Below are 20,823 nucleotides of genomic sequence, written 5' to 3'. Positions count from 1 at the left end.
GAAGGTTAGATTCTCTCTTGTTGGAGATAGTCATTGCCAGGCACTTGTGTGGCATGAATGCTACTTGCCAGCCCAAGCCTGGATATTGTCCAGGTCTTGCTGCATTTCTACACGAACTGCTTCAGTATCTGAGGAGTCGCGAATAGTGCTGAACATTGTGCAATCATCAGCAAACATCCCCACTTCCCATCTTATGATTGAAGGAAGGTCATTGATGAAGCAGCTGAGGAACTCCTGCAGTGATGTCCTGGAGCTCAGATAATTGACCTCCAACAACCACAACCATCTTCCTTTGCGCTAGGTACAATTCCAACCAGCGGAGAGTTTTCTCCAATTCCCATTGACTTCAGTTTTGCTAGGGCTCCTTGATGCCATACTCAGTCAAATGCTGCCTTGATATCAAGGGCAGTCACTCTCACCTCACCTCGTGAGTTCAGCTCTTTTGTCCATGTTTGAACCAAGGCTGTAATGAGGTCAGCAGCTGAGTAGCCCTGGCAGAACCCAAACTGAGGGTCACTGAGCAAGTGCCACTTGATAGCACTGTCAATGACACCTTCCATCACTTTACTGCTGATCGAGACTAGACTGATAGGGTGGTAATAGGCCGGGTTGAATTTGTCTTGCTGTTTGCCTACAGGACATACTTGGGCTCCACTTTGCCAGGTAGATGCCAGTGTTGTAGCTGTACTGTCATTCCTGATACTCTGAAGTGGAAAAGTTGGACAACCATATACGATGTCCCACTACATCAGGATGAAATAGAAAAATAAGGTGCTGGCCCTCAAGGTGCTTTACAGCTTCTGGACTCAGATCAAAAATTTTAGATTGCGACCTCTGTCCCCATTTCGTTTCCTGTTTATTTGCCGGTTTTGGTTTTATTCTCATTTTTCTCTCGTTTCGGACGGCATCTGCTGATCATTCTGTCGTTTACACCTCCTCTGGTTTCTTTGTCACATTACCACCCCCTTTGACCTTGCACCATGAACCCGTTGTCATTTAATCTCTCCAATCTTCCATCATATCACAGACCTTCCCTTTTGCTCTTGTACCCACCACTTCTCTTGCTTAGAACCTATTACATCTTTAACTTTTCCCAGTTCTAATGAAAGGTCATCGACGTGAAATGTTAACTGTTTCCCTCGCCACTGATGCTGCCAAACCTACGAGTATTTCTAGAATTTTCTGTTTTTATTTTAGATTTCCAGCAGCCACAGTATTTTACTTCAGCCTTGTATCTAACCTAGTTCTACTATTGTGCAACTTATAAGCATGATTTCTGGTCCTCCACAGTCAATCTAGCCAAAATAGTGTCAACGTGGGCAGAATCCAGTCCCTCCATTATTTTGAGAGGCCTTTATTCAGAGTCCAGGTTTCTCCAAGATATGTAGACATAGCCTTTTAAGCCTACCTGCGTAGCAAAGGTGTCACAAGCTGGAAGTTAGTCTTGTGTACCTTTTTGAACCTTTTTCAAAGTCTCAATGTCATGCCCCATGTGAGGGGACCATAACAGGCTTAACTACAACCATTAGGTTTACCAAAGTGACCTGGTCCTCCTCGATCAAGGACTGCTAAAATGCAGGAAGCAAAGGGGGATTTGTTTTAAAAAGAGGAACTTGAATATACTCTCTGGCAGAACATAAGTGTGCTTACTGCCAACTACATGATGCAACTCTTAATAGGATAGAGAAGTTAAAAAAGAAAGGTGGTGTCTTGGATCCAATAACCTTGACATGCCTGACTGCACATGGCTCAAGCCCAAAGCAGAGTTCTAATGATTAGGCACTTGAAAATTCTCTGCACGTGTACACTCACTTTTGAAATTATGGAAATAGCTGTTTTATATATTTTGCAGAGTTCCATGGAATAATCTGAAATAAAGTTTTTTTTAAAGTCTAAGATTGTTGTCCAGTTTAAAAAAAAAGTTACAAGCAAATTAGTAAGGGTTGCTAAGATGCTCAAGCTTAGAAGTAATCTTTGTTCATTAAAAATGAATTAACTTGAAATGGGCATATATACATAACAATGTAAATGGGAACCTCCATATTTGAATGATTTGCTGCAGTGCTCCTTTTTCTAATTCAGTAGCATGTGGTTAGAGTAAACACTGGTTGTACCATAGAAAGGATACAGCAACAGGACAAAGCACTGTAGGCTTCAAAGAGTTGAATGGCAATGTCCAGTCTTTTCGTGTCAACTGCTTGCTGGTTGTTTGAGATGGCCAATTTGTGTAGATTGGGGAGAACAACTGCATAAAAAGAAAAAGAAAATGATAGACATCATGCTAGACCCCCACCTGCCAAGAATGAGGCACATTCACTTTGTCATGAACATTGATTTTAAACTGTTAATGGAGTGAAGAAAGGACTTGTGAAACAGATCAGCCGTGGCTGAAATAGACATTTGCATATTAACAGACTATGTTTGGAAGGACAAAGCAGCCATTCCTTGACATTCAACGATCACCAGACGTTGAAGGTGGGAGAGCTCGCATTCCAGGTTGACTGCTAAGATGGCCGAATACACAAATGGACATGGTCAAACCAGCTAGTCACATGACAAACCTGCTGGGCAATGAGTTTTTTGAATTTGTACAAACAGTTTGGGCAAAAAAGCAGAAAGTCCGTTTGCTTCTGGACTGCTCCCATCTCTTTCTCACAAGCTTCTGAATCCACTGAAGCCACATGAACTCCATGACAGAAAAGTCTCCAACAGTGAACAAGGTTTAAAAGAATACTGGGCCCCAACGAAAGGCAAGATTTACCTACAATCAAGGACTCTACAGTGAGCTGTAAGAACAGTAGCAAAAACTCTTCAGATATTGCCTCAAACCTTTCCACTTTATTTGTTTTATTTCTGTCTCTATCTGCACTTATGTATCGTGTGTGCATGCCAACGTGGGCACGTCGTGTATCCATCAGCGTTAACCAAATTAGAATTTAAGTTTAAATAAATTTCAACTTTTCTTCTTTAAACCTAAGAAAGCCCGTTTGTGCTGGTTCCTTTTGCCTTACAATTAGAAAGCGGTGAACAAGGATACACCAAGGGGGAGCTGAAAACACTGTTACAGTAAGACCAGGTGAAGACTGAGAGGGTCCCCTAGACACCTTTCTCACCTGGTCGTAACAGACAATAATGGAGATAATTTTTTTTTTTAAATATTGAAGGTGAAATAGGGAACATTCTCTCTTCCTTTAAACGTTCTTGGATATCTCTGCATCAAGAACCATTCCCAGCCAACCTGCACTGACTACCACTCTAAAGCTAGGTATTTTTATGCCCCTATCAGCCCCGCTGCTCTTTCTCAAACTGGTGTTTTTTCTTTATGGGAAAGCACCTGGCCTCCACTTCAAGACTGACAGTTCACATGTGAAGCACTGTGAATGGAGGCAGGCAGTGGAAACAGGACACCTGCTTGCTTAAAATACAAAGCTGTGAATAATAGTTTAGTTTAGTGATACAGCACTGAAACAGGCCCTTCGGCCCACCGAGTCTGTGCCGACCATCAACCACCCATTTATACTAATCCTACACTAATCCCATATTCCTACCACATCCCCACCTGTCCCTATATTTTCCTACCACCTACCTATACTAGGGGCAATTTATAATGGCAAATTTACCTACCAACCTGCAAGTCTTTTGACTTGTGGGAGGAAACCAGAGCACCCGGAGAAAACCCACGCAGACACAGGGAGAACTTGCAAACTGTGTCCTGCAGTGGAGCACAGACATAACATTTATATCCAATATATTTCTTCACTTTTTACCATCTTCTCCCCAGCTTTCCCGCCTTTCATTAGTCTTTATCTTGTTTTCCCCTGCTCTTTTGTACCCTTTCATTCTCCACAGCCCACTTGGCCAGAGGCGTGAATCTCACTGATTCAATTCTCTCACAAGGTGAGGGCTTCCGAATCGATTAAAACCTCAGGTCCAGCAACAGAAATAACACTGTGGAGCCAGGACATACCAATAGAGTGCAGGCATGAGAACCCTGACACAGGGGAGAGCTGGTGGGTCAGATGAAATTATTAGTGCCATAATTTGTTTGAAGTTTAACAGTTAGAGATCTAGATCTTCAACAGCAAAAGATTAAACACTTAATTCAAGGAAGATTAAACACTCTTAAGTGAATAAATGAACACAGTTTTAAAAAATAAATCAGAACCAAATTGGCAACTTCTTGCAAGCCAAAGACTAAGTTGTTGAATCTGGTGCACTTCCAGCAACATATCTAATTACGGAGACACTAAAAACAATTTGGCAGATGCAGACATCTTGAATTTCAGGGAAGTAAGGCCCAATTTTTTTTTTCAATTGACAAAATTCATTCAAGGTTCCTCAAAATACTGAGATGGAGGGCTGTCTGCATACTGAGGTTTACACTGAAAGTTTCAAGTTGTCCAGATAACAAAAATATGCATTCTCTGAAATAATTCTAAATAAGAGATCATCCTATATATTATTAAACGTTGACAGATTTTGTTATGTAGTTAAAATAATGGATTATTGATGGGCTTGGGAGGGAAGGGGGAAAGATGCAGAATAAAAAAAAACAGACACATACACTCATCCCTAAATCTTGGTTCAGCGTTTGGCCCAACTCTTCCAAAAGTCTTTATTATTTCCATGTGCAGAGAGTGTTGATCATGGTACTGTGGATCTTCAAGAAATGAAGCCAATTGCATCTTGACTCTTTCCAACAACTGTTAAAATCAAATGGTGGTGCATTAGCATTTTAATGCCTATGCTCCTTCTAAAATCGAATCTCAGTAATTAGCAAGATGTTTCGCTGAACAGGGTTAACTTGTGTTAAAAACAGAAAATATGGGAAATACGTAACACATCTGTCAGCACTTGGGAAATGAAAAGGCATATAGGTCACTATTTAAAGAGGCTCTTTACAAGTACTGAACACGTTTAACAAGCAATCTTGTTCTGTTCTTCTCCCCTCAGCCTGATGGCAGCCCCTGCCCCCCCACCGCCGCTCGGTGACAAGACCACGATTTCCATATATAAATATATGAACTTAACTGAACTAATGAAGGTCCCGTCGCCTACTGATCTGCCGCACCGATCTTCATTCTGGCGGCCGGCACTGCCACGCCTTCGAATCCCCGTCCGGGGAAATGAGGCGCAGCACCTACGGGGAGAAGGTAATTTTCTCCATGTTTGGGCGGGGGACGTGAGAAATAGGGTCAAACTTACCTGATTGGTCAGGGGGTGATGGGAAGGGGTAAAGGACAAAGGTTCTGAACTTTGTGGGTGGGGTGGGGGTCATATATTCATGGTAGGTATTCTGGGGGGAAAAGGGCAGGAATGATATGTAATGCCATTAGGAGGGTGGGAGTGGCCATGGAAAGATGTTTTTATTCATTTTTATTAACTGTAAAATAACTGGCTCTTTAAAAATTTCACTTGTCATTTAGGACTCCAAGCCCTTTAAAAACAGCGCTGGTGCCCGACACCGTTGCCAGGGATGGCTCACCCGCCTCTTCCATGCCATCAGGGGTGGGGGGGCTACTGCCCTGGCCATGCCAATAAGCTGCCGCATTTGGAATTGCGGCGGCTCCGCAACATGCGCCCCGCCATTTTTTTTTCACCCGCTGCCTATTTTGGCAGCGGGCCTATAGAAACCAGGACATTACCTTTTCTCTTTACAGCTGATGTGTACTTCCAGAATTCCTGCTTCCATTTAATTCTCAACATTTTGCAGTTTTTATGCATTCTTTTATCTCCAAGTTAACATATGAAAAAGATTCTTTGTATTTTTTATCCAGACTGGATTATCAATTTAAAACCAGAAAATGCTGGATATACTCAACAGGTCTGGCAGCATCTGTGGAGAGAGAAACAGAGTTAACGTTTCAGGTCAGTGATCTGACAGCAGAACTGGAGTCAGAGATAACAGGTTTTAATCAGGTACATTTAACCTCTCCTCCCTTTCACCAGATAACAGACCTTCCCTTTTGTTCTTTCCCTGCCTCTGTACTTGCATAAAGCCTGTTACATCGCTTAACTTTTTCCAATTCTGATGAAAGGTCACCGACCTGAAATGTTAACTTTTTCTCTCCACAAATGCTGCCAGACCTGCTGAGAATGCCCAGCATTTTCTGTTTTTATTTCAGATTTCCAGCATCCACAGTAGTTTGCTTTAGGATGATAAATTTGTCTGGAAAATGTAATAATCACATACAGTTTAATATCTGTTCAGTACCTCGAGCAGGTTTCTTTAGCCCTGTATTAATATCTATTGTATGAGGTAACGCTCGCTGTATCGGTGTTATTGTATTATAATTACAAACTGCCAGACCTGATGTGTCCAATAGCCTGACATAATACAGTAGACTTAGATATTCAGACCAATGTGCCTGTTGTGATTAAGCAGCTCACACAATACCTCTCTCTGGGTTACTGTTTCCATGATGGTGCCAAAAGCAGGTATTGTAGCTATTCGTACAGAGCTGGAAAATGAAAGAAACCATTTAACATATTTGCACATCTGTTGAGTACCAATTAAAAAAGTATATATCTTTATAGTATAAATTAATAAGTTTTGTTAGGCTATTACAACATAATAGTGGACATAAAATCTAAAAACAGTTTTCTCACCAGGACTTTATAGATGGCTGAGCTGGTGATGGCAGAGTATGTCACACGATTATATGTCAAAATATGATGTGAAGCATTTGAGCAGAAAATGTAAAAGGAGATTATAACAATTTTTAAAACTACAGGTTGTTATAAACAGGATCAGCTGGTCAGCTATCAAGTCTGGAGAGAATACTGCGATGCTATCAAACAGAAGTCAGTGCACGTGTCAAAACAGCCAAATAAGTTTTTTTTGTTTTTCTTTTTTTAAGTCTATGGTCTCAGTCTGAACAACTCACAATTCAAGGTCACTGGATAAGGTAACAAGGGCCGGAGCAACACGCTTGTCAATTAAGGCTTCATTCATGCCTCGCACGATCAGCTGTAACCAGTCAAAGAAAAAAATGCAACAAAAATAAAATAAAAAAACATCGATGAAAAAAATTTGATTAGTTAACGGAGGATGAGTATTCAGACTCTCAGTCCATTCAAGGAGATATTCAACCACACACAATAAAAAGGCATATGGCACATGGTCAACAGCTAGTTATCAACCTGTGAGAAATTAGTAGGTTAAACAAAAGCCACACATCCCTTTTGCTCTGAAAAATCACCCGTCTAATTTGATTTTTTTTTAAAGCACGGCTCTGTTGGGAGGCCAGAATTAAAAAACTGAACTGAGGCAATATTTTACTAACTTGATTAGACTTTAAAGCTCATCGTGCCAAAATGGGAGTAACATACTGAATGTTTGACACTGTTGTGCCAAGGAGCAGGAAAAGCCTTTCTGTACTAAAGTCAGTGTACTCAAAGGAGGTGACTTTAGCAACATAACTTGCTCGTACACAAAAGTTTCTGATCAGCAATTCAAACACTGCTTAATCAGAGCTTATTTGCATAAAATGCGAAGTGAATTATTCATGGTTACAATGGCCGGGAAGGGAATGATTTCTAAAATAGATCAAGACATTTACATATCTCAATCGTCCCCTTAGCCACAATCTCAAAATGTTGCATTTCCACAGACTAAGAATGACAACCCAAAATAGGCACAGATAGGCTTTTAAATATTATCCTTTCTAATATATCCTTGCAGATTTAACAATATCTGCACAACTGTTTACATGATTAGCAGTGCATTGCTGCAGTAAGAGTAAGTGAACAAATCAAAGGGTGATTTCTCAGCAAGATAATAAAAAAGTGATGCGCTTCAACTGGCTAGGAAGAAACTTACATTTCAGGGTCACTGGAGAGAGTGATAAGAGCAGGGACAACTCTCTGAGCTACCAGAATTTCATTCACCCCCTTCACCAACAGCTGATTGGGCAGAACAAGGGAGGTCACATGTGATACGTGGAAAGAGTGAGCAGAGTATCATGGGAAGTAGCATGGCACATCGAAGAGAGAGGAACAAAAGAGCAAACAAAAATTAGAGAAGCAACAATTTCTACAGAACAGCGCAACATTTACATGGTTTGAAACACTACAACAGCTCAAAGTTTCTATGAAACAGCGTCTCATACCAAAGCTGATCAGCTGATCTCTCAGGCTTCCAAAATACAAAAAATTCACCAGGGCAAATCAAACAAAAACAGATGACTAGTTCAACTGAATTACATCTGTAATATTGGAGAAATTATTTTGTTTTGTAGTAACAATACTGCTGCCCACAGAAGTCATCCAATTTGCATCACTTCCAGTCCCACTTATTTTATATACAAAGGGCTAATTCAGAGTGCATGTCAGAATTGCTGGCATGCATTTCTGATGGGTGAAATGCAAAGCGTAAATTCATAAAAGGTTACCAATTGCGTATCAAATTTATTCCGTCATGCCAGAACGGCTTTCAAAAATGTAATTTTTTAATTTATTCAAAAACAATTGGATCTTTCTAATCAACTAGACGTGTGACTATGCTTGCTAAGTGGATAGATGTACGTTTAAAAGTCTGCTTTTCGTAGGTACATATCTGGAGTTGGCCATTCAGTAACAGATCAAGGTTATAAGATCTAACTTTAACATTCTGGATTTCTTAAGCTGCTACCACAGAGTAATAAATGCATTTGTAACATAATTTTAAAAACACTTACTTTTGCCGTAAAAATGTATGCTAAAGATTAAAGTTAAAAGTAGAGACCAATTTATAAGAACATAACTAGTATCAGGAGCACGCAACATGGCCCCTCGAGCCTGCTCCGCCATTCAATATTAAGGCTGATTTTCCTCCTCAATTCCATTTTCCCGCCCAATCCCCATGTCCCTTGATTCCCTTAGTGCCCATAAATCTATCAATCTGTGTCTTGAATATGCCCATTGACTGGGCATTCACAGCTCTCTAAAAATGACGAGATTTCTTCTCTTAGCCCTAAAAGGTTGACCCATTACTTTAAGACATGACCCCCTAGACTTTTCATTCAGGGGAAACAACGCTCAGCATCTAGCCTGTCAAGCCTTCTAATTTTAATGAGATCAATTCATTCTTCTGCATTGCAGAAAGTATGGGCCCACTCTAATCAATGTCTCCTCAGGACAGGCCTCTCATTCCAGGAATCAATCTATTGAACCTTTCTATTGCTTGTGTTCACAGCTTCAGAAGCCAGATACCAATATATCAAATTTAAGTTCACTCCAAAAAAAAAATAGCCTGAAACAAACCTGTCCTCTGTCACAAAAAAAAATCTTAAACATACAGGAGATTTATCTTGCAGTTCTGAATTCTAATAAAATGAAAAAAAGACTTTGTAAGTCACACGATTCTTCTTTTCAATTAAAAACTTAACGGCTCTACCTCTTCCCACTTGGGCAACTGCTAAGTCAGCAGCTCTTAGTACTAGTGAATAGAATATCAATTTCCACTTCAGAACAGTATCCTCAGTGTCACCAGTTAGCACGTAGATTCTTCTTATACTTGTCCAACTCTCACTTTTCTGTCTAACCCCACTCTCTCCCACAAACAGCAGTTGAAGCTAGAACAGTTGTTAATTTTAATTCTGAGATAGATAAGATTTTTGTTAAGCAAAGATATTAAGGGATATGGGCCAAAGGCAGGTATATGGAGTTAGGCCGCGGATCAGCCATGATCTCATTGAATGGCGGGACAGGCTTGAGGGATTGAATGGCCTAATCCTGTTCCTATCTTCCTATGTTCCTAGGTACCCCAAAACCCCTAGAAAATATGCAATATTTTTATCCCCAGGATTTGAAATCGAAGTCTGAGTTCTGGAAGCAATCCTGCAGTGTACTAATAGCAGTGGACCATGTTCTCCGAACAGCCAAACAACTGTGGCACATCAGGTCTGGCAGCTTTGGTAGGGTACAGAAGCACAAAAGGATCTCTCACCCGGCAGGCAAAGCTTACATTTTAAAGCATGGAAGAATCTAATAACATTGCTTGAATGACTAAAGCACAGTAGGTGACCACAGAAGTGATAACTACACAATCACACATCTCTGTATTAATGGATGTTCCACTAAGCTAACATTTTACTATAAAGTCATTCAAGTCACATTCAACAATACGCTTAAATCAGAAGGGCAAGTGCTGCTCCATTAATGTTTTTATTACACAGAATCGCAACAGCATTCTGAAAAATGGCTAGTTTTTAAGAAAATTTATTGCAAACAAAGTTATTTTATTTAAGATCTTACCTCAAACATTCTAGCAGCAGTGCATCTAACAAGTGCTGAAGTGTGTACAACTCCATACCACAGCACTGTTAATAGTAGCTCATGGTATGCTGGGTTCGCACTAACAAAATAAGCAGAAATGGAAAGATCAAACTTAAAACATTCCTCAAATGTCAGTGCTTTTGGGAAAAAAGTCTTATACTGAAGACTTCACAACTCCTAAAGGTACCCCCCACCCCACCCCATCATAAACATCCAGGTTTCTGCTGACAGCATTTTAAACAGAAGCAGCTCTATAAAAATATTGCTAATGAAATCCCTTGACACATATATTACACTGATCACTGAAGTTGCAATATTACATTGATCATTAAAAAAGTTAAAATGATGGGAAATGCCCATTCTAATTTCTAACTCGAGTGGCATTAACCAGCTTGGACCGTAATCCTACGTAAAGGAATTAAAATAACTTCTGCCGTTACAAACCAATTAAGCTAACTGAAAGCCTTAACTCGAAAAGAAGAAAATTGTGGGCTTGGTATTTCTGGTCACTGGCATAGCTGTGATAGCAGGAAGGCTTCAGTGATCACAAATTGAAATCCATTAAATACATTGAGGTGGATGAACTTTGAAGACTAAAAATCTTCAAATAGGAAATTATAACAGGTGATGGATCCCACTTGGAGCGAATTATACTGGCTAGAAAAGGACTTGCAGCATTGAATTAAACTCTCGAAAAACACTGAAATAGTGAGATGCTTCCAAAGCAAGAAAGTCAAAGTAGCAGCACATAATGAAAAAGAAAGCACTGAAAATAATTCAAAGTTAAAGGAGACAGTTGTTGAAACTAAATTGAAAGTTAAGTACCATGAGAACCAAAATTCAAAGGGACGACTGAAATAAAGCAAACAGAGAGAAAATTTAAGAGGACCACAGTAACAGAACACCTCAATGAACGCAAAAAGAGAGCCATCTTAACGTAGATTAAAAATGTGGTAAGTTGGGGAAGAAAAAAGGAAATAAAAAGCTAGCACGAGAAATTAAATCAAGTGAGGGCAGTGAGAGAAGCAAGATTAGAAAGGGAAGTGGCAGAGGAAGGAAAGTAAAATGGAGGCTGAGGTTTGCTGCTTGGAATATTTACGAATGAGAGGACCAGGGTTAGTAGATGATCATTAAGCTCAAGGCAAGGTTTACGGTTTTAGAAAAGGCAGGCACTTACAAGTGCAGGCAGAAGTGAGGAGATAAATGTGGGTAACTAGGTACGACTAATGACCGAAGAGACTGCACTATCATATCACGCTCTGCCCATAAAATGAAGAGGAAAATAAGATCACAGAAAATAAACAAGTGAGGGTAGCTTGGACAAAGGAGTAACTTGAAAGGCAAAGAGATTCTAGTCCTAATGAATTCTTGGCTTAGGAAAAATGGATAGCCATGTATGCTCGAAGGATAATACTTAGAGGGCAGTAGGCAGTCTATTTGGAGCTAGAGTAGTATATTTATTTATTTAGAGAAACAGCACTGAAACAGGCCCTTTGGCCCACTGAGTCTGTGCCAACCAACAACCACCCATTTATACTAACCCTACAGCAATCCCATATTCCCTACCACCTACCTACACTAGGGGCAATTTACAGCAGCCAATTTACCTATCAACCTGCAAGTCTTTGGCGGTGGGAGGAAACCGGAGCACCCGGCGAAAACCCACGCGCGGTCACAGGGAGAGCTTGCAAACTCCACACAGGCAGTACCCAGAATCGAACCCGGGTCCCGAGATAGAACTGACCCTGTGGTGAGAAGCAATCTTGCTGGGAAAAGAAACGCTGTATTAACAGTGCATGCTGTTATTAGTGTACAAATCAGCCAGCAAATTCAGAGCATTAAGAGATACGCCATGAGTTGCGAGTCTCCAGAACTGGTTGGTTGATTTACATGGCATCGCTTGTTTGCTTCATATAAATGGCATCTCGTCTCTAGCCTTCCTATTATTTAAAAACGTTCTGTATTTGTACATTAATTGCTCATTAAACTCACCACAGAAAGTCTGGTAATTAAGACACAAGTACCTTTTTAACATTAAAGCATTGCCAATCAACCTCATTAGCCCAAAATAGGAACAGTTTAAAGTGTTCAATCTCATTCTTGAAATTAGTTAATTGGTGTTAAAGATATTAAAAAAGCAAAATTAAAAAAAATTCCTGTCTTTTTCTCACAACCCAATTTTTCTTGCCCTCCATTTCTCTTTCGGTACCTGATTTGACTGTAATTCAGCCCATTTCTCTCTGTCATTCCTGTTTCTTGCTCAATCTTTAAGTCTCGTTGGTTAAGGAGATAAGACGTTGGTCTCATTGTTCACCGAGATCCCAGATGCCCAATTACCCTCGCAGTCCTATCAGCTCATACTTCCAGCAAGTTAGAGTTAAAAAAAATTCAAGCTGAAGGGTGCAGTCAAAGTTGTAACTGGCGATGCACACTGCAAGGGTGGGGAGTTAATGATAGATGGTGTAAAAATAACAATGTTACGATCGGAACAAGGGTGATGAGAGAAAAAGGCTGTACCTAAACCAGTTAGGGATAGAAAGACTTGAAATGTTAAGGCAGTAATCAAGAATTATTTAAATTTGATAGATGGAGGATGGATACAGAGTAGGGAAGAAACAGGATTGGTGACAAGACTGCACAGAGCAGGAAATACTCAGTAGGTTGGTATGGATTCAGATACATACACGAACCAGAGACCGGTGCAAGGCAGACATTGGGGATTATGAAATGTGTCAAAACTATATTCAGATACATACACACACAAACGCTAGATAGCATCGGAAAGATGATACTGGATCTGGAGGTTGTTGTCATAGCAGAGAATTACAGATAGTATGAACATCAGAAAGATGCAACTCCAGAAGATGGGAACAAACATCATTCAGGGGTTTAGTGACGTCAGAAGAGATAGAATATCTTACCCTAGTTCCACAAATGAAGCCTTCAGACTATCAAGGGGTGCATGAGATAATGAAAGGGTAGTCATTACATCTTCCAAAAATCCCACTAAGAGTTTCCTGTCTTCTTCCTGCAGGAGAGTTACATTTACTCAGCAAATTCATTAACTAAAACAAGAGGCAGTTGATGAGTCTAGAATTATAAGTATCAACTTCCATTACCTGATTGTAACAAGTGAGTACTCCAGTTGCATATATGGGAACTGTGGCCTTCGTTAACACTCCATTGCCAGCTGTATCAGACACATCTTTTCAAAAAACAAAACAAAAGTTGATGCACATCATCTAACTGTTGAATTTAATCCCCTTTGAGGACATATGTCGAATGGTTAACTGTACTATGTTTTAGCACATTAGAGGCTACAGAATTACATTTTGATACTTAAATGGAGTTAGCCTTCAGAACCAGCATGAAATCACTAATTCCTTTAAGGAAGGAAATCTGCCATCGTTACCTGGTCTGGCCTACATGTGACTCCAGACTTGCAGCAATGTGGTTGACTCTTAAAATGCCCTCTGCAATGGCCTAGCAAGCCACTCAGTTCAGTGGCAAATTAGGGATGGGCAATAAATGCTGGCCTAGTCAACGCTGCCCACATCCCACAAAATGAATTTAAAAAAAGTGTAAAATTGAACAGAACTATTTTCATCAGCATAACCTTCTTCAGTACAACCATGTGTGCAGCACAAGCCTCTAGATTTGTATTGGTACTTTAGATAGGACAATTAAAACAAAACTCTGGTCCCATAACAGTATGGTTCACTGAATAGAATTAATTTGTAGGTCAATCAGGGTTTAAGCTCCACATTTGCCTGAACAAAAGGGCTGAAGAGCACAGATTTCAAAAACTATTGCCCAGACAACAGTGGAAACATTTATAAAAACAACATAAGTTTTTGAAACATAACAGTGAAGTTTGCTAAAATTTTGGGAAAGTCGATTACATTCTGCATAAGCTATGCTAACAATTTAAAAAAAAATCTAATTAGCTCATTAAATAGTATTGAGATATGCACCCTGTTAAAACATTTAAAAAAAGAGGGCAGATTTGTTTCATAGGAAATGATAGTTAATATTGCTTTTATATTGTCTAGTTGAGAAGTGTAAAATGAAGTTTGCAATATATATTCAGCATTGGAAAGTTTAACATTGTGGACAGTGTGCGGGTCTGGCTTACCAACAGCTTCTTCTGATAACCTCAGTATTTCCTGGAACTGTGGCTTTACCTAGGAGCGTACAATATATCACATTAGATTGAAGCAAAGGCAAAGACAATCCAGAGTCATACAGAAGTACATATCGGCTGTCTCAGCTATATTCAGAACACAGGAATTGTAAACTAAACCCTTGAAATAAAAGTCGAAGCAAATTAAATAACCATAGATACAATTTTTAGGCATTCCTTTTAAAAGCAAAATGGAAGAGATCAGAGCACAGGTTCAGATTTACTAATTTATTGATGCACAAAGTTAGATATCACACAAAGAGTGAACATTCATCAAATCTAGATTTGGGCATCTAGGATTGTCCCTGCTTGTTAAATTGCCATTTATACAGGACTAGCTGCTTCATGTTCTGCCCTTTTATCTGCTGCTTTAGAAATTCAAACTTCAGTGATTCCAATTATGGCTTGGGAATTTTCAATCAGATGTAATTGAAAATACACTACAAGACCTAAAAGCTAGCCTCCTTGAGCTGTACTTTTACGAGAGAGAAGAATGGGTACAAAGGAACATGATTTGATTCTCTACAATTCTGAGATACACAGATATAAATGGGAGAGTAATTAGATTTAAACTATGAGTGTAGCCCCGAAAGAAACATTTAAAATCAACAAACCTCGAACCATTAGAAATGTCTGGTTCGCAATGGGTTTCGACATTACCCATATGATTGAATTGATCAAATGCTTCAGAAGATACAAGGGTGCTCGTCATCCTGGGGCATATATGCATGAATATCTTGGGGTTTACCTTGATAATTTCTGAAGATCAGGGAGAACTAATGCACAAGTCACCCTCAAGAAATTAAACAGGTGTGGTAGAATCTTTGAGCAGGGACATTGTAAACCATAATAAACTATTACATGTATAAAATAAAGTCAGCAACCATTTGCATTGTTCTAATGCTTACTTTAAGAAAAACTGGGCCAGTTGTATAACTAATGACACTGCAACATGACTATTTGGAAATCAGACTGAAATTTAATCTTGATTGAGATTGGTACAAAAGCATTCTCTGGAATTGATTATCCAATGACATTAGGGATATGGGACAAGGTCACAGGACAGTGTTATGGAAGTGTTTTTTTTTATATTTGTTTTGAGGACTTGTGGTTGAAGATTGTGGAGATGGATTCATTTGGGACTGAAGTGATTCCATAGATGCTGGACTTTATTTTTTTTTAAAAAAAAAAGGTCACTGGAAGGACTTGAGCTTTCTGTTTAAAAACATTTACTGCAGGTCACATGTCTTAAGCTAAATAAACAAGAGAAGCCTTGGTGACTGGGGAAGTTGTTTACAGAGAAGTGACATGTCAAGATTTATGATGGCCGAGACTTGGTTTCGTTTTGAAATATTGTTGCGAGTCAGTTGGGTTTGTAGCCTGCTGAAACACCCAACTCATCTTTTTCCCACCTCTGAGAAACACTGCAATTTAAAAAAAAAAATTCATTCATGGGATGTGGGCATTGCCGGCTAGGCCAGCATTTATTGCCCACCCCTAATTGCCCTCGAAAAGGCGGTGGTGAGCTGCCTTCTTGAACCGCAGCAATCCATGTGGGTTAGATACACAACTGTGCTGTTAGGAAGGGAGTTCCAGGATTTTGATCCAGTGACAATGAAGGAACGGCAATATAGTTCCAAGTCAGGATGGTGTGGAGCTTGGAGGGGAACTTGCAGGTGATGGTGTTCCCACGCATTTGCTGCCCTTGTTCTTCTAGGTGGTAGAGGTCGCGGGTTTGGAAGGTACTGTCTAAGGAGCCTTGGTGTGTTGCTGCAGTGCATCTTGCAGATGGTACACACTGATACCACTGTGCATCGGTGATGGAGGGATGAATGTTTGCGAATGGGGGCCAATCAAGCGGGCTGCTTTGTCCTGGATGATGTTGAGTTTCTTGTGTTGTTGGAGCTGCATCCATCCAGGCAAGTGGTGAGTATTCCATCACACTCCTGACTTGTGCCTTGTAGGTGGTGGACAGGCTTTGGGGAGTCAGGTGGTGAGTTACTCGCTGCAGGATTCCTAGCCTCTGACCTGTTCTTGTAGCCACGGTATTTATATGGCTACTCCAGTTCATTTATGGTCAATGGTAGCTCCCAGGATGTGGATAGTGGGGGATTCAGCAATCATAATGCCATTGAATGTCAAGGGAGATGCTTCGATTCTCTCTTGTTGGCAATGGTCATTGCCTGGCACTTATGTTGCAAGTAACATTCGCGCCACACATCAGCCCAAGCCTGGATTTTGTCCAGGTCTTGCTGCATTTCTACACAGACTGCTTCAGTATCTGCGTCGTCGCAAATGGTGCTGAACATTGTGCAATCAGCGAACATCCCCATTTCTCACCTTATGATTGAAGGAAGGTGAAGATGGTTGGGCCTAGGACACTACCCTGAGGAACTCCTGCAGTGATGTCCTGGAGCCGGGATGATTGACCTCCAACAACTACAACCATACTTCCTTTGCGCGAGGTATGACTCCAACCAGCGGAGAGTTTCCCCCCCAATTCCCATTGACTTTTCACTTTTGCTAGAGCTCCTTGATGCCATACTCGGTCAAATGCTGCCTTGATGTCAAGGGCAGTCACTCTCACCTTGTGAGTTCAGCTCTTTTGTCCATGTTTGAACCAAGGCTGTAATGAGGTCAGGAGCTGAGTGGCCCTGGCAGAACCCAAACTGAGGGTCACTGAGCAGGTTATTGCTAAGCAAGTGCCGCATGATAGCACTGTCGACAACACCTTCCATCACTTTACACAAATTCCAGTGGGTGATAGCTGAAACGCCTGATGCCGCATTTCTCCTACAAAGCCTGCCAGACTAATCCTCGACGTCGCCTGAAGAGAACTGCTCCAAAAAGATCCCAGTGACAGCTGTCTACACATACTTGGGACACCAGAATAAAGGGACAACTGATATCATTTCATATCTTATCCTTTTCCTTCAAGAATTAACAAGTATTTGGCCAAAGTATTTTCTTTGTCTTTTTTGTAAAAAGATTTCTGCAGAGAAAACTTCTTTATTCTTTCTTTAACTAGTGTGTGTGGGGCTAACTTTAATATTTCAATGTGTGTTGTTGCATCTTTACTGGATAAGTCTCGTTTTATAATAAATAATTGTTGTTTAATAAAGAAACCTGGTCAATGGATTTTATTCTGAAATAAAAATTAGAGTACATAATTAGCTGTATCAGTAACTGGGTAAACATTTAAATATACGTTGTGACCTGTGAAGAAGGGGGAACCAGAGAAAGATGGTGCACTCCTTCTGCCTCAGTGTAATAGCCATAATCTCATTAAATGGTGTAACAGGCTCGAGGGGCCAAATGGCCTCCTCCTCTTCCTACGATGTTTAACATAACAGAGTTAAACAGTTGAGAGATTGAGGGGTGCAGAAAATAGAGAAAGAAAAATTGCAAGGCAATCCTCACTTTGCCAAATCCAAAGCACTTTGAATGAAACTCTTATTTTTTCTAAAACAGTGCAGCTAACCATTTCAACCCGTCCCTAACATTCCATTTTGAAAATATACTCTCCCACTCACAACACAAATCAGAATGACAATGCCAGATATAATGGTAGAATTTCCCATCATTCCTCTTAAACAATGGTAGCAGTAGTGATATATGTTTAACAGACCAACTGAATTTTAAATTGCCGAAGTAGCAATTTTAGAATTGAAGCCCGTATGTGAATGGAAGCAGCTTTACACCAATTTCCATTACATAACCCAACAGGTTCTGTACTGAAAATAAATGTAACTTACAATAAACAAAAATTGCAACATAATCCATTTTGTTTTATGTGGAATGATGGTTGACCTGAAAGTAATTGCTTTTCTGTTCTTTGCTACCCAAAACCCAGGCAACTTGAAGTCACTTCATATCAATAGTTAGAATTAATCATATAGAAAATACAGCACAGAAACAGGCCGTACGATGCAACCATGGTGGCATTCATGCTCCACTTCAGCCTCCTCCCATCCTTCAACTTTATCAGCATATCCCTCTGCCCTCTTCTCCCTTATTTTACTTCCCCTTAAATGATGAGAACCAGCATGCAAGCATGAGTCATACAATATAGGTGCAATATCACTATCGGTTGGATCAGGTAGTTATAGGAGGAAAAGCAAAATGCTGTCAAGCCAACACCTGCTAATAACCCAATTTTGTGTTACTGAAGATGCCCTTTTAAAAAAAAAGAACAATTTCCTAGTTTATATTAGGGTACAGTAGTCAGTTGCCTAATGAATTAGAGAAAAATTTACTGAAAAGCTTTTAAAATGTAGGACATTAATAGGTGTATTGCTTAAAATTGAATAATGGCAGGATGACCCATCAGTGTAGACATTGGCACATTCCACAGAACTTGCAGTGGCATAAACACAGGCACTGGCAACCAGAACCACTCCCGCAACTGTAACAGACAGATTAAACACTGCCTCCTCTCAAGAGTCCTGGCTTCTCTTCTACCCATAACAGAGGCATGGGAAAGAAAATTGATTGTTTTAATAAATAAAGCTCTGCAAAGTCCCTCCCTTCATAATGCTCAACATTTTCCTTTGAGAATAGAAAGCAAGGACTGTTAAAACTGCTGACAGGGAGCGTGGGATTTATGTGCCCTCTGCCTCTACTCCTGGGCAACAGCCCCTGGATTCTGGCTCCCAGACAGAAGTATAACACAACTAGGTAAATACTAGAAGTACATTAAAAAAATAAAAATGCTATTTCATCCATCAATAACACTTCTTCCAGAGAAAGAGACTCTATTCAGCTACCCCACTTTCTTCATTTTGCAAAATTTCTCCCAGACCCCCAAAGATTAACTTCACAAAACCTACTTCAAGCACATACTGCTCTAGAGAGAAATGCAGTAATAAATAAACTTCTTTATATATCTTAGTTCCTCTGTGTAACAATGATAACTGTTTAACTCAAGGGCATTGTCCAGATTTTAAACAAGCAGCACAAATTAACCCACCTTTGTATTTGTGAAAATTTTACCAAATGTCCGACACAGCCTCCAGAAATACCGGGAGAAGTCATGGACACAAGATGCGGAGGCAACATTAATTTTACCAACAGTTTCAATTAAATGCGGCAACCTGCAAAGAAATAACAGTCATTTGGAACTTCTGATTCATTTTACCCTTAGTAACCTTCAGATGAAGATTGAAATCAGTAAGGATATACCAATTTTGAATACTCCAAGAAAATGTTCACAGTAACTCATTTCAACTGCCAATAAGCTTAGTCAATAAAATCAGAACGCAATACTTAATAAAAAAAATTGGATGGAAATTAAAAGCTTTTAAGAAGAACAACCATTCATACTTGAGACCACCATCATTGCCCAAGATAAACATTTAACAATGATCCATGTTAAAACATGTTAAAAGGAACATGCTAAAATATGTACCTGGTTGAATTGTCTTTGAAACAATTTTGTAGCAATAAGCATTTTGGCTTATCAATTAATGACAATAAGCAATTACAGCAGGCGGGTATTAAAGGCATTGCTAAAAATAGAAGACACCCCAACTCACAGCTGGTTGACGACCCACAGAAGGTTCTCCCAGCCAGTTGTGCCTTCATATTCTAGCTGATTATCATACAGTTGCAACAGCACCGATAACTGCTCTCGGCTTCCAATGATTGTAGCTACATCTTGAAGAGGGGAAGCTGGTCGAGGGAATCTGGTCACTTAAAAAAAAAAATTGATTCATGAGTGACATATATATATGGCTGGTCATGCTTTCAATAAGGGAAGTATTTGCCACTTAATTTCTTCTCACAAAGTCCACAGATGCATTACATTTCCTAAACGTTTGACGTGCTTGCTGAATTTAGCCGAGTAAATAACAGGGACGTTCCAGGTTTAGTCTCACTGCTGATCTCAATGTGTGATGGCATTAGGGGCACTAGCTGGCATTAGAGCTCAACACAAATATAAAGTCCATACCCTTCACAGACCATGAACAATCTACCCTAGCAAGGACTCCACCTACAGAATAAATTCTTCAGGAAATGTTTTGCACAAATACACTTCAATTCCATGATCGCCAATGATTAAGCAGAATTCCGGAACATCTAATATTGCTTACAACTCCACTATTCAACCCTTGCTCCTTGTTGGCTGCTCTCTATAGATGACATACCACCTGCCTGAGAGACAGGCGCCATTGCGTCCTTAAGTATTTCATCAGTCTGCACACATTTACTTGCTTTAATGTTTAATGAGACACTCTAAGGAAGAGTGTGTTAGATTAGTAATGTAATAAGTTTGATTATGTATAATTTGGGCCCACTTTGTTTTGAGAAAAAAAACTTGGGTGTCGAAAATGTAGCGCATGATGTAAATTGCATGATAGTTGCCCAATGTTTTGAGAGAAGAA

At 39.9% G+C, this 20,823-nt stretch overlaps 1 protein-coding gene across 10 annotated transcripts in view; it reads right to left on the bottom strand.

The window, feature by feature from the left end:
* Window positions 1–20,823, bottom strand: part of relch (RAB11 binding and LisH domain, coiled-coil and HEAT repeat containing) — a 107,342-nt gene that overhangs the window by 12,671 nt on the left and 73,848 nt on the right. For 4 of the 10 annotated variants that reach the window (XM_068053841.1, XM_068053860.1, XM_068053893.1 and 1 more), the window contains 10 exons: window positions 19,975–20,131; window positions 19,410–19,533; window positions 14,393–14,441; window positions 13,377–13,462; window positions 13,179–13,285; window positions 10,237–10,336; window positions 7,823–7,905; window positions 6,398–6,461; window positions 4,565–4,703; window positions 2,129–2,245 (listed from right to left, as the gene is read on the bottom strand). In XM_068053841.1, the coding sequence (XP_067909942.1) occupies window positions 2,129–2,245; window positions 4,565–4,703; window positions 6,398–6,461; window positions 7,823–7,905; window positions 10,237–10,336; window positions 13,179–13,285; window positions 13,377–13,462; window positions 14,393–14,441; window positions 19,410–19,533; window positions 19,975–20,131 (1,026 nt within the window). Of the gene's footprint in view, window positions 1–2,128; window positions 2,246–4,564; window positions 4,704–6,397; window positions 6,462–6,887; window positions 6,971–7,822; window positions 7,906–10,236; window positions 10,337–13,178; window positions 13,286–13,376; window positions 13,463–14,392; window positions 14,442–19,409; window positions 19,534–19,974; window positions 20,132–20,823 lie in introns of those variants that run through there. The other 6 variants (XR_010977164.1, XR_010977160.1, XM_068053852.1 and 3 more) reach the window with 5 other exon arrangements.

The sequence above is a fragment of the Heterodontus francisci genome, chromosome 2 (genome assembly GCF_036365525.1).
Source record: "Heterodontus francisci isolate sHetFra1 chromosome 2, sHetFra1.hap1, whole genome shotgun sequence".
NCBI lineage: Eukaryota > Metazoa > Chordata > Chondrichthyes > Heterodontiformes > Heterodontidae > Heterodontus > Heterodontus francisci.
This window is presented reverse-complemented; position numbering and strand designations above follow the sequence as displayed.